The sequence below is a fragment of the Colletotrichum graminicola genome, assembly GCF_000149035.1.
Source record: "Colletotrichum graminicola M1.001 genomic scaffold supercont1.13, whole genome shotgun sequence".
NCBI lineage: Eukaryota > Fungi > Ascomycota > Sordariomycetes > Glomerellales > Glomerellaceae > Colletotrichum > Colletotrichum graminicola.
In genome coordinates, this window is record NW_007361017.1 from 368250 (window position 1) to 382556 (window position 14307).

General features: G+C 54.0%; 1 protein-coding gene across 1 annotated transcript; it reads left to right on the top strand.

Moving 5' to 3' along the window:
• Positions 1–13285: 13285 nt before the first annotated feature.
• GLRG_04199 (uncharacterized protein) lies at positions 13286–13911 on the top strand (the record flags this gene model as incomplete). The annotated part of the gene is made up of 3 exons (XM_008094884.1): positions 13286–13289; positions 13437–13705; positions 13798–13911. 3 exons carry the CDS (start codon positions 13286–13288, stop codon positions 13909–13911), a joined length of 387 nt encoding a protein of 128 aa, XP_008093075.1.
• Positions 13912–14307: the final 396 nt, after the last annotated feature.

Here is a 14307-nt window from a genome sequence, read left to right on the forward strand (position 1 = left end):
ATGCTACCGGGAGCTGCGTATGGCGACATGCTGGTCGGGAGAGTATCGAGCAAGCGGGGACGCATCCCTTTGGAACGAGGACACGTCGGCAGACATGGCGGGCTATTTGCGCCCTCATGGTGTGGGATCAGTGCTTCGATTAAAGCGTTCTGGAGGACGGATCAGCTGCGTCAATCGCAGTAATAAAGCTTCCAGACGACGTACCTAGGCATCTCCAGACCTACTTACAGTATGCGCGGCATGTGGTGAAGCTCAATGCCGGCTACCAAAGCTCTCAAAGATTTGCGATTCGAATTTGGAGATACTGGAGCTTCGAGACTTGGAAAGCGTGGTAGCTGCCACCAGAATGCGACCCGCGCTTGAAAAGAGTCGCCGTAGTTTAACCGAGATTAGTCATACACTCGATTTGCCCGGCACCTTCGGCGTCAGCCGGCATGACATCCATCCTCAAGACATGAACTGTATATTTATTGAGACGGCATTGTTCTCTTGAAATTTCGCCCGTGGTTGAACTTGACTTTTGCATTGTTGAGATTTTCGGAGTGGTGCCGCTCGCCATACTCATCATAAGACCCAGTACAACTATCTACACTGATTTACAACACAAACATTGTTCCCTCGTAGCCCGTAACACAATGAAGAATCAAAGGATGGATTGTTCATGAGAAAACCGAGCAACTGATTTCAACAAGAATTTAGTAGGTTGACCCAAGACCATGAAGATGTTGAATTTCAACCCTCGCAGCTTAGATGTAAGTGGCATCCTCGTAACGTATACGTCTTGATTGACCCACAATATCTTCGCATTGCTTTAAGGCTGGGATGACACTATGCAGCAGCACGACCCTCAGAATACCAAGCAATGCCAGATGGGATCTCGGTTCTGGATTTAGAATATTCCAGACGAGCTGGAGTATTACGTCCTGAGGGCCAGACCCAGGACCTTTCAGGCATGACTGAAGTCCCACTTGAAGCCGGTGTTGGGTCGTAATCGGCGGCTCGTTGTTAAGGGGTACTCGCAGCCTCAGCCTGGGTGGCATGCATGAATGAAAATCGCCGCTCAGACCAAAGACGAAGTCACTAAGAAGCTAAGCAATTGCTCAGATGACAGAAGCGAACTGTGAAAGGCAAGAGGCGAGAGGCAGGAATGATTCGAGGACCCCTTTTCAGCTTCTTATGAAAGGTAACTGCACTTTATCTCGGTCATTGTGCAATGGCATCACAGATGTCGGTTCATCAAGTGCGAGAGCAATTTTCGGAGGCCTTGTCGTTAGGTGAGTACCCTTTAAGAGGAACTTAGTCATGATCATCGTTACTTACCTGAAGTAGTTTCCTTGAGAGTCAAACATCCAACATACAACCAGCCGCTATGAGATTATTCAAAGGCACAAAACCCCACAGCCTGCGACAGATACCGAAAAGCTGCTGGCACTGACACATCGTCACGACGTTGCTTTTACCTGGCGATCTCGTAGTCAGGCACCCAGCCATAAAGGGGTTTCCCTAGCCGCATGCCTCAACCCTTATCAAATGATGGCAGCGCTATGAAGCCACAGCCAAAGACACAACGAAAACCAAAGCGAACACCTGAGAAGAATCAGCTCGACGATGCTTCGGGTGCTGTGGGCCAGTCATTAATCAGCATGGTAGTGCTGACATGCGGTTTTGTTTCCCTGTTGTCCACTTCTCTTCCCTTACATGATCCTGTAAGATCAAGCATATGGACCATTCATGGGGCCAAGCCTGCTTCAGCTCGTGGTCTACCTTTCGACTTCGCATCGTCATTTTTACTCTGTGGCTCATAGGACATTGGCATCGGCTTGTCCAAGGCATTCAGCCTGCGACGGTATATCAGCAACAGGAACATCCAAGTGGACACGAGGTGTTGTTCTGTTAAGTCCAAGTCGAGCAGCTCATCCATCCATGCACACCTGCCTACCCAATTCTTATCTTCGGTCTTCCATCGCCACAAGTAACCATTTCGAGTAGGAAGTCGGATTACATCCGGTTTCGGTTCGAACAGCGCTCCGGCCCGTGGCCAGCGTTAAGACCTCTTCCTTTCGTCGCCCAATCGTTCAACCTCTACGCCTACTTTGACGTGTCGTTCGTCCATCGCTGAACGCGGAAACGGCTCTCGTCGGCACACAGATGTCGAAAGGCCCATAATATATCGGTCTAGGTTCGGTTCTTTCGATATCCACTGGGACCATAGTCCTCTTTCAAGGGAACCTTCCACCAAACCTCAAAATCCATACTCCAGTTCCGGGGGGCTTATATGTCGTCCAGGCACGATGTGGGTGGCGCGTCCATTCACTGAGGCTCTTTCTTCCTTCTAATTGTTTGGCCTTGATCTTCTCGTCCCAAGCTCGAAAATGGGGACATACGGAGCTCCGCTATAGTCGTCCTTCGCGCGGTTGCCTCACTCTCTTTTCCGTTGTTGACCCTTACTTTCTTCAGCCCAATCCTTCCGCGCAAGTAACGTTGTGGATTGGTCGTTCTCTTTCCAGTCCCCCGATGTCCGGTGCTTCTGTGTCCCTCTCATCAAGCGTTGCTGAGGCGTATGTTTCCCGTAGACCTACTCCAACAATCTCGTTCTAAAGTCACCCCTTTCCAAGTAGTCGTTGAACCGTCATCGTGGAATCGTCGGTCGCTAGCGGTGGTATTGTTCCAATGGCCAGTGCCCTACACAAAGTCCATGATTCGAAGCCTATTCCTCCAAGGCACTCTCCACTTGTTGAATGTTGTTGTCTCAAAAGGCTCTCGACCGGCGACCTGGTTGATGCTTGCATGGAGTCATGTCGATCGATGTATAGCTCATCAACGGCACATATGTTGATATCGGACGGGCTATTGTGCTGTGGTGTGTTGTCGGTGTTGAGGAGGTGACGATGAGGGGGGAGGACTGAGAGCTATATAGACGAGAGTGGAAGGGTAGGGAAAGCAAACGAACCGGGGCACGCAGCGAGAGGGACGAGGAGCTAGGATGCTGGGGGGTGTAGTACAAGATCCATCCCCTCCGGACGATCTTGTCCCATCATCGCTTAACCCGCTGCCGCCGTCCGATGTGACAACGGCCCCAACTAGTGTTGTATATCCCTCACCCTCGGTCAACAGGACTTCGGCAGATAACCGAGGAGGCCGGGACAAAACGGGAAGAAGGAATGATGTTATGGGAAACTGCAGAGAGGGAATGCCAGGAAGAGACGAAGAAATCACCGACTCACCGCAATATAGTCCAGCACACTTTCGTTGCACCCCAGAAATCCTCATCTGCCGGAGTTGCTAGTGACTGAGCATTGGTTCCGAGCTTGCTTCGGCTCTAGCCCCGCCTGTCCTTACCCCGCCTCTCATTTCTGCTTCCCTATTCACTTGTACGGGCGCGAGTCAATATCGTTCTTGATTTTCTCTTATTTTGCTCGTCGTTGGCTTCTGCTCCGCGCGGCATCCTGGGTCACGGAACTCTGAAGCCTGGTTCTGTATGGCTGGATGAATACGGGGATTTCCGCCTAGTCCACTGGCGTTGAAGAGGGTGTGGGAGAACGTCTCCCGAGGCGTTCATGTCTGCGTTTCAGATCTGCAAGTGTAGCTCACGTCGACTGGCTGTCGTCGATATTCGACGCACCCTCCGTCATGGCCCCATATGACGGCGGCTAGCTCCTCACTGATTCGTCCTTGTTTCTGGCCGGACTGGAGTTGTATTCAGTAGGAAGTCTCCGGTTGACATTGAGTCTCCGTAAGGCGTTTGCAAGTTTGATAGAGCATAGTTGAAACTGGGTTAGGTAGGGATGAATGGACTGAGAATCAGAGGAGATGGAGTTCGAAAACAAAGAGATGGACAACATCATGAACCATGGGGGTAGGCGGAGAAACAGAATGAGGGAGAGGGAACGGGCCAAACCTAGCGCTGCCATCCCAACACCGTCCTGTTGTCGGCGATCCGTAGGACAGTGATCGACGCTTGACTGTTGACGTGCCGCCCGTGCGTAGACATTAACGCGCGATCACATACACGATAGGTTGGGAAGGAGAGTCTCGGGTACGGACTTCTCCTGATATCACCGAGTTGACGAGGCAACCCGTCCGCGCCAAGCACACAGCTACCGGACCGGATGAGGGGAGGACTAATACCAAACTCATACGATATACGACGAGCCGACCCGGTTACGTTGCCAGGATCATCACAATATGAACCCGGCTGTCGACCATCAGAGGGCTGTGCCTAGTTGCATGGACTTGCAGATCGACTGAAGTCAAGAGAGAGACAGATTGTGTGAGAAAGAGACAAGGGCTGCGGCTAACGACCGTCGTCAACTGCAGGCGCGTGGCACGACACGCGCAACTCCGGAGCGCCGCGCCCAGTACTTGCTTCTCTCAAGCTGGACGTGCCAATATATTTCCCATATTGGCTGTGTTGTCCCCGCCGGGCGTCCCCGCGATGGCGTTCTCATTGACCCACCAGGAATTCAAGGGTAAGAACGAGGTTGACGCATTCAACTCCGTGACCGGGGAGGGGTTGAGGTTGAAGCAGACGAGGGCGCCTCGCGATTCGTAACGACAAGACTCAACGGATTGCGATCCCGGAAAGAGTGTGACGCATATGGCAGACATGGCGCTCAAAACGGCAAGAATGCAACAGCAATTTGCTTACTAGCGTTGCGAGACTCGGTCAACTCGGGCACGAAAACTCGACACAAGTCCGCTCTGCAGACTTGGACAAACCCCAGACCTGGCCAGGTTGACGGCTAGTTGATGTTGCAATGTCCGGACGAGAAAGTGACCCCTGCGCTCCAGGTTGACATTGAACGACAGCAACGACCGAACGTTTGCCCTACGCAATGCAATGTGATTCGCAATTTGAGTCAAGTTCGAAGAAGACACGCTGCCTGCAGGTCTATATGGCAACAAGAGCCGAACGCCGGACATTTCGCCGGACCCTCCCGACTGCGGTATCCCGCGAGGCACCGCTCTGTCGACATCAAATTAGACTGACTAACCTGCTCGGTATCCTGCACCTATAGCAATCCGGAGGCCGATTCCATTCGTCGCATCCCAATAAGACCGGCGCCGTCGTCTTAATTCTGCGTGGCAAGGAGGACAAAAGATGTCCGGCGCATACGCCCGTCCGGGGAACGATGCTACGCCAACCCATGAACGACCTGTCGTCGATATTGCGGCTCATTGGCCCGCGCTTCCAGCCCTGGCGATCTGCACTCGGCCGAACCGCCATTGGATTAGCTTGACGACCGCGGGCCGTCTCTTTGCAACTATCAAGCAAGCTTGCTATGGTTTTCTTTCCTTTTTTACACGGACACTTGCCGCCGGACATCAAAGACGGTAGCGCCCGTCAAGGACCCCCCGTCCGTTCATGGGGGGGGGAGATGTGATCTCTCGAGTTACCTTCCTGTCTGAAGACCACTTTGCTTCAGTCCCGTCGCGAGACATAATGCTGTGGTAGTTGAAGCAAGGGAGGCGGGCGCGAGTGTGGGAGTGCCGGGAGAAACGAACAACCTTCCCTCGCTGCATGGACGACGACGTCGGCAGAATCATCGAGGGGAGTGGCCTACGTCCATCCGACCGATACGAGCGCAGGATCCAATCTCTCGAGATCCCGCAGCCACTGCGTCCGGCCGTCAGCAAATTCGGATGTTCCTGGCCTCGAACGACAGGGAATCGAAACTCTTGCCGTCCTTCATTGTGGCGCCGCAGGATTCCTCTAACCCATTCCCCCTCCCCGCGGGGGGGGGCGTGGCCGCAAGCGCGACGGCCCCAAGTTGGGGATCCGATGTTGCCAACTCCGTGATTGTCCGTGGGCAACACCGCAAGACATAGAGAGACGTCTAGTTTGACAAGCAACAGAAACCCTATCCATCCCTTGCTCTACAACGCTTGCGAAGTACGGGTGAAAATCATTGGGACTCCTTCGTTTGCGAGAGCCAGGGTTGGGAAGCAAGGAAAATATAACCCGATAAGTCAATACATTGTCCCCAGCCAGAGAAGTCCTGCCCCCCCCCCCCCCTGCCTTCGGGCTTCTCGGGCAACTCCAGGAAGAGCCCTTCGCACCCGGCGCTCCGGCAGGGAGACGCAGGTCTGCCGAGCAGAAATCCGTGTCGATCGGTTGTTTCGGTCGGCTCTTCGGTGACCCTGGCTCGTCCGCCCTGGGCGATATCATTCGAAGGAGAAACAAAAAGGCAGACGGCGCGCACAAACACACACACACACACACAAACGCACACACACACGCGCGCACACTCGCACGCACACGAAAGGGAGCAACCCAGCCCTGCGGAACGAAGATGTGTCGACTTGCTCGGACACAACCCCTTCGGTCTTGAACCAATACACTCGCCCCAGATCGTCTCCCAACTCGATGGGCTCTGACAGGAGACGGACAACAGCTGACAGCGCGGGGGAGGCGAGGGGCGTTGGGAAACAGACTTTGGACGCCCGCCACGACAACGTCGCCACGTCTGTGGCATTCTGCACGGCGATGACCCCCCCCCCCCCCCCCCCCAATCCCAGGATCCTAAAGCCCCCGATGCTGACGTCGATAACGACTCCCATCATGCCCGTCTTCGCAGGGCCAAGTGGGAGGCTGACGAGAAGAGTCGGGTTCGACCCAATGACGGATGGAGACTGCGGGCAACGCTCGACAAACCCTTGTACGAGTTGACAAAACAAGGCTGGGGAGGTCGGCCGACTTTCGTGGCGCTCTGTCACACCACGATGCCGGCCTCGGTCGAAGAGTGCCTTTGCAGAGGCGTATTGCATGGCTGCCGTGCCTCTTCTATGCACCCGAGCGGCACGGCGCAGTCCCCTCCGGTCCTCCCCCCTTGAAAAAAAAGGCCTTTCTCATACCTATCTACGTACGTAAGATGACGAGTCGACATGTCTAATCCTCGCGACGCGAACGGAAGCGGGAAGCAAGGGCCCTGCAGCAGGCAGAGCACGAAAGGCACCCAAGACAAGACGAGTCGACTCCATCGTCAATACATTGGCTCAAGGAGGCGGAAGGCCCCTGCCCCTTCTGGGGTAGAGGTAAGCGACGCGATGGGATTGACATCCATACAATCGCTGCTGTCGTTCCACGGTGTCAGACGGCAGGGAGAGGGAGGGGCTATCTCGATACCCTTGGTGGGCTGACGGCTTGACTCTACCTGCATCATGCAGCATTCAGCTTGATACGAGAAACAGGGCTATCAAGGGCCCATAGGGCTCGTCGTTTTTATTTTTTATTTTTTTCTCTCCATGTTTTGTGACAAGCGAAGGCCAGATACGAGGCATCGCTGCGCTTTCCATGGCCCAGTACACATAGGGTTTGTTGGTCTCCGAAGAAGGCACAAAAAGACACAAATTCCTATCGCATACGTCGTCGAGAAAGCAGATGGCGACGAAGCAGAGGATGCGTGTTCACCGAGTACACCCGGGGGATGGGGGAGCATTGGGCATCGCCAAGTTCATTGGTGTGACCCAGGTGAAGTTCCCCTGATTAGGAAAACAATGACCAATATCCCACCTCCTTGCTAATTTCCCGCTGACGCTCTTCGTCTCTGCCACCCTCCACAGCCCTGCGAAGCCACGTCTCCATCGTCATTGCTTATTCCTGCATGCCCGCGCCCGCCCGGCGGTCGGCTTTGGAGACGCCGGTGTCACTTTCTTAGCTGCGGGCCGTAAGCCGAGGGTGGCGAGCATCTCAAATCTAGGTAACTCAGCCGGGGCGGTCCCCCCCCCCCCCGGTCGAGTGAACGAGTAGGATTGTCTACCGCGCCTTAAGCACGCATGTCTCGGGAATGCGAGAACGGGTGATCCTGGCAGGAACCATACCCCCTTACCCCAGTCATGCAGCTTTCGGTATTAGTGCCCCCTGTAGGACGTGGGATTGCGAGGGTCTGTTTGACCGGACCGTCCTGCGCCTTTCACCCCCCCCTCCCCAGTTTGTTTTGTCTCTCGAGTAATTACTATATGCCAAGATTGACTCTTGTTTATCGATTGTTTAAGCATCTTAGATCTCTCCCCCCACCACACCTCTTCTGACTGCGGCAGAAGTGTAGGACCTCAAGTCGGCCTGAGCGCAGGGCAGGATTTTAGGGTGTTGTGTCATAGGAGTAACAGTTATTATGACAGAAGGATGACTTATCGCTGACCCGGTGGAAACGTTGACGGAAAGTCAAGAACCTATACAGTTGTTTCTACACAGTTGTGGCGTCAGGATTCTCGTAGACCCGTACCATTCTAGGCAACCCAAAACCGTACCCGTCTTGCGGGATCCAGTCATGCCGCTCGCATGGTAAAGTCAAAAGCGGGAAACGGTCCCCCCCCCCTCTCGCGTTTGTCAAGTCGCTTGCAAGGGTCCAACCCTGGGCGGCTGACGCTGATGGGTGACGTGACGGGGAAGTCTTCTCTCAAGAGATCGACGTCGCCCATGCTAGATAATACTGTGTGGACCGGCACTCTCGGCACGTTCCCGGTGATCTACGTGGGCCGGAAGCTGATGCAACCCCCCCCCCCCCCCCCCTCCTTTCTCAGGGTCCCCTTCGCGGTCTGGACCTGTTCTGCCGCTTTTTGCTTGGACGGACGGCAACTAGTAGGTAGTAGACTATTGGACTCGCTACCAGCGACGAGACGATGATGGGAGCGAGACCTTGCCGAACTATGGAACACACGGGCACTCGAACGGGAAAGTCCTGTGAAGCATCACCGGATGACTGTTGCAGCGTACCTTTTCGATACGCAGACGTGTGATGCATGCCTGGAATCATCCCTGAGGTTGGGATAGACATGTATATTGTTTCGTTTCGACTTAAGTCTTTGCATCCGATCAATGCCGCCCCCCCTCCCCCGTAGTGCTGCCTATGTATTTTCTTAGCTTGGAAGTTAGAGCAGGAGGGAGGGGGGCATTGCGTGGAACGGTGTCCAAAGTTTTGCGACGTCTCTTCGAATTTCCCAGTGCGATCTGTAACTGACTCGTAACCTCGAAATCAAGACGGCGATGGCGTCTGTCAAAGCTGTCTTCCTCCTGCCAGAATTGGTGCTGGTGTCGAACCATCTTTTTTTTTTTTGTCTGCCCAAGAAAGAAAAGCCGTTCAACTGGAAAGGGGAAAAATGCCAACGTCCGAGCGCGAGACTCAAGTCAGAAATGGCCTGAGACTGCGGGATTCACCCAGCTAGCCAGAGAGTCAAGGAACATAAATCGGGGAAGGTTGCCGAGCGGGTAATGATGCACTACCGCCATTGGGTATGCGGTTAGTAGGAGTAAAAGCTCGAACACGCCGTCTTGTTAGTTCGGGTCGATCGCAATCTGATACGACGGCGAGGGTGCCTAGCTGTGGTGCATATGGCTGCACAAAACTCAATGCTGAGGCTCTGCGCCCGAGGAGGATGAGGCAGCCTCAACGGTTTTTTTCTCTTTCTTTCTTCTGGTTTCATCTCATTTGTTTGGTTGCGAGCGTCCTGCAATAGTTACCGAAGAGCCGTTCACGGCGGTGGGAATCAGAATCGGCAGTCATCAAGCACTCGGCATATTGGAGTGGCGCAAAGGTTCTAGCCGACGGTCGGAGAATTAAGTCATGAAGTGACGCCGTGTCAACCGGCTGCATGGATCATCTCAACCTCAGCTCGTTGTGGCGGTGAATGGACACGGCACTTGAGCTGATGGTCAACAACACGGATAAGCCAGCCAGCCCAGTTTGCGAGGCAACCTGACCGTGACAACTGCTTCTTGTAAACGATAGTCTCGAAAACTTCCTTAAATTGAGAAGAAGGAAAAACAACCAAAAAAGTTCAATCATCAAAGGTGGAATAGGGAAGAAAGCAACGACATACAATTGTTCTATAGCGGATGGGTAAGCTGGTATCGTTGGTAGGGGGGGGGGGGGGGGGGGTGCATCCCATTTCACCGCCGGCTTTTGATTCGGCGCCAAGGCGAGGTTTAGCTGCAGCCATAAAAAGAAGAAGATACGCATAATAAGTTTTACGGCACATAATATTAGGGGAGTACGGGCGAGGCTATCATTGGATCTTCACAGTCAATGAAACCCCCCCCCCCCCTTCAAGGCTCTCGATTCTTCGTTTCGGGGTTGCGATTGAGATGAAATGACGATTGCACGTGGAGGGCTATCGGGAGTTGCGAGATGCGAGATGCGACATGTTTTCCGAGCGTGCTTGCGTTTGGGGAGTGCATCCTGCGCATCCTGCAGTAATTCCTAGGCAACGCTGAAACCGACAACCTTTTCTTTTCTCGTGTCTTCTCGTGTGGTATCGGGGGACGGCATCATCATTGAACTGCAGCGTGTAACACGCATCGCACAAGGCACGGAGCCGAAAATAGGAGACAACGCTTGAGTAGCTGTTAGCGGCTCTCTACCTAATCGGGTCGCCTACCTAGTGTGTTTTAAGGAAGGCCGCTAAGAGACGAGAGTTGACGGTGTGTATGTAGGTACATGTCTGCAGCGGAGAGCACTCCGGCAAGGAGAGGCCTGTCTGCCTGCCGGTGAGCCGCTCGGTTGGCTGGCTCCTTGTGTTCATGTCAAGCGAGCCAAGGATGTGTTTAAACGAGAAGCCTGTTGCCGGGGAACATGTTGGCGAATGAGCAACGTGCCGAGGCACCGTTTCAACCGCCAATCTCGAGTGTTTTTTTCGGCCCTTTCATCCTATCAGACCGCTGTCTGAGCGACGGCATGCTCTCGCAACTTGGCACAAGCGCGACGGTCGGCGAGCATGATGAGGAGGGTGGTGAGGCGGCTGTTTTTTGCTGTACGTTGGCACGACGAGTGTGTCCATCCATGAGTTGAACGGCCCTGGTGGGACAAGACGGTCGGAGAATATACGATACCTACAAACTATGAGTACCTTGTCCTCCCGTTTGCGGTTCCGATTGATATGCTGTACCAGGTGGGAGACACGTATCTCGTTGCGAGGTGCCGAGACTGACATGAAGATCCCTGTGCAGTATTCCGTACAGGTTGTACTGCACAGGCATGGAAACCCAACAGGCCCCGCCGACCCCGTCACCCTTGAGCGGATCAGTGGATACTGCGTCTTGGTACACTCGGGCGTCAGGATGGATGGGTGCATGACAGACATGGTGGTTGTGATGGCGACCTCGAGTTGATGCCGTACCTAGTAGGGGGCCCCAGCTTTGGAAGATTGATTAAGTCTCGCCAATCTCTCCATCAGGAAAAAGTAAACCAGATTTGTGTATCTCTGGCCCAATCTAGTTGCAGCCCAAGACCAGCCGGTTGATTTACCCACCACAAGAATCCTGATCAACATGGCGCGCGGTTGGTATGCATGCACGTACGCCATGTACGTCTTAGCCGCATGGCAGTCGGGAGAGAGAGATGATTAGGGGCGCACCAGCAAGGGCCGGATATAGCGAACCCTATGGCAAGGAGCTTATTTCAGTGGTCAGTGGCTGCGGATAAGCAATGCCGCTTTCTTTCTCTCCATCTCAAATCCCTTTGGTTGTTTTGTACCCAGGTCGTTTCTTCTGCGTTGCGGTGCTGGCATGCCGACTTTTAGTCTAATCGTCAATGACCCGAGAGTGAGTGTTGACCGACCAATGACAGGGTCCCTTGTTGTGAAGAAACAATATGCATATTGCTTTTTATGCCTCCGTTGTCATGCCCCCGTTTTGAAGCCCCCCTTCGGCGGATCGAGTTCTTGAATGTGTGAGTCTTGCTAGACCAGCCATTTGTCCGTCGTCGTCGTCGTCGTCGTCGCCGTCGTCGATACACATCCAATCTAGCTTGGAGTGCAAGACATGACTCTTGTTGATCAAGTGAGAAGAACAGCTAGGGCCGGTCTGTGGGAATTGTGGAGATGATTCTCGAAGACGTGGTCGTTGAGGCGGCATTCTAAATCGGGGAGTTAGCAAGAGTTAGGAAGCCAGGCCCCATGACAAATGACGGAAGCTTTGGCTGCCTGGGATGGATCCGGCCGCAGAAAAGCAGATTATCAGTGGGACAGAATAGAAACAAGCCGAGTAAGGCAGCAGGTTGCTCGGCCCAAGGACATGTAAGCGTACACGGCCCGTCGAAATGTGCTTTAACCCCAAGTGTACTGCTTTGTTGGTATCCGTCTGGTGCAGCGCTTCCTTATGCTTGCATGACTGTGCCAGTTGGCAACACAGAGGTCTTTCTCACTCTCTATTTTTGTTTTTCTTCTTTTCTTTTCCCCCCCACCCCTTCCTTCTTTGGTATGGGTGCGTGTTTGTGTCTTGTTTGGCCTTTGGGGGCAAGTGAGCCAACATCCGAATCGGAGCTAGACGAAGCATGGGGGAAGGAAACGAGGAGGATTCAATGTTGGGGAAAAGCATGAACCCAGACATATGTCAAAGACTTGCCGGCAAAGTCCTAGCAAGAGACGGGCGAGTTGTTCTTTCCCGTCCTCTGCTCATACTCGTAGATCATCAAGTAGATATGAGGATTACGATACGAATTGACGGAAGGAGGTTACCTAGGTGGGTACCTACCTTGGATAGGTGAAGGGGTGAAGGGTGAGAGGTGCACGGATCTCTCTCTGTTGGACCCACTCTCGGCCCATGTTTATTTAATACAGTATGTCAGCTCGAGGCTGAGTAAGTCGCAGGAAGGCAACCGCAGTCAGTTTCGGTACCTTCCTACTACTAATATGTAGGTACCGGTAGTAGGTTAGGTACGTATCCAAGGCGGTCGTTTCCCTTCCCTTCCTTTCCCTCCCCCCTGCCCTCTTTCCCCTTCCAATCTGGAGTGTACCTAGGTAGGTGGATACGAATACTGTATCCGTAGGTTCCATCGGCAACCTCCCACACTCCCGCACTCCCGCATCTCCCAGCCCAATCTATATCGACCTCATCTCATCTTTCACCCTTCGGCACGACGGTGACGATAACCCACCAAACCCACCAAAGACACAGGTACGTCTCTCCCCTCCCCTTCCTTTCCCTCCTGATGTAGGCGCTAACCACTTTAGCGTCTGGTCCCGTTCTCCAGGCTTGTCCCAAATTCTCACACTATCTGCACCACAAATGAAGGATCGTCGTCAATCCGCAGGTTGATCGTTCACCGTTTACACCATCACCGAACCTTGCAGCCTTAGCGCAGCCACCGTCGCCACGGAATCGAGTCCATTCCTTGGCGCTAATACGCCTTCGGCCCCCTTTGCTGAACCACTCACAAAGCTTTGTTCCTACCGAATTGCGTCTTCCATTACGCGCAGAACGCCTGTCACGAATGACAGTGACAAGTTCCCAGCCCCCCCTGGCACATACTGTCTGTCGCCTGCCTGACTTTCGCTTGCCGACCTCTCGATGCGTAAGAGTACTCTCTTCTCTGTGTGTGTGCGTGTGCAGCCATGGCGACAAACTTCCAATAAGCATCCTAGACCATTGATTCGTGGCTGCTCGCCAGCGATACTGTGCCGGTCTGTCTAGGTGCCTCTCGTCGCTTACGTACATCCAGTCGGGTCTAAGAGCTCCGCAGCCCTGGCTTTTCGCCTCAAGACCGACATCCGGCTACTGCGTAATTGCATTCTTGCACGCAGGTTTCCCGCTGCATTGCTCGAGCCGAGGCCAGAGTTTGATGCTTTCTGGAGCAGAGGCGCCTGCGCCTGCGCCCTCGCCCTCGTCCTCATCCTCGTCCTTGCCCGCGCCCGCGCCAGCGCCAGTGCTGGCTTATCTGCATCTGCGTCTGATTTCGTTTCTGCGCATCCTCGACAACCAGAGCAGAGCGTGTGCAAGGTGCTGGGAAGCTCAGCGCAGACCGGCTTCGACGGACGGCCAAGGGTTGACAAAACGCACTTCTTTTTACGCAGTACGGATAGTGCTGTCAAATATCCGTTTTGGGAAACTGCGGCGCCGTTCCCGCGGGTGGGACTGAGGCAAGGCACAAGTACCTTAAGGCGAGAGGGAAGGCAACGCAACGCAACGCAACGTAACGCGCAGGGCAAGGTATCCATCCCGCTTATGCCTCGAATCGGAGACACGCAGGCCGAGCCTGGTCTCCCACGCGAACCGTGACGGCACACGTCTGTCTCCCACTCTTCTCGGGAGTTTACCGACTACAATTCGCCTGGATGCGAACATGATGGGGCCAGTTGGCCCAGGCTTTCCGTACTCGAGGCGGAGCCAGAAACAGATGGCATGCGCCAATGGTCTCTCGCCCTCTGCCGATCTGATCCGTGCCATGAAACCCGGCAACCCGCAACAACCAGAGATATCCTAGCCAGCACTCTTGTTTCCGAACCATAGGAATCCCATTCCTGGTTAGGCCTGGGCAGCGACACACACACACACACACACACACACACACTCTCTCTCTCTCTCTCTTCTCC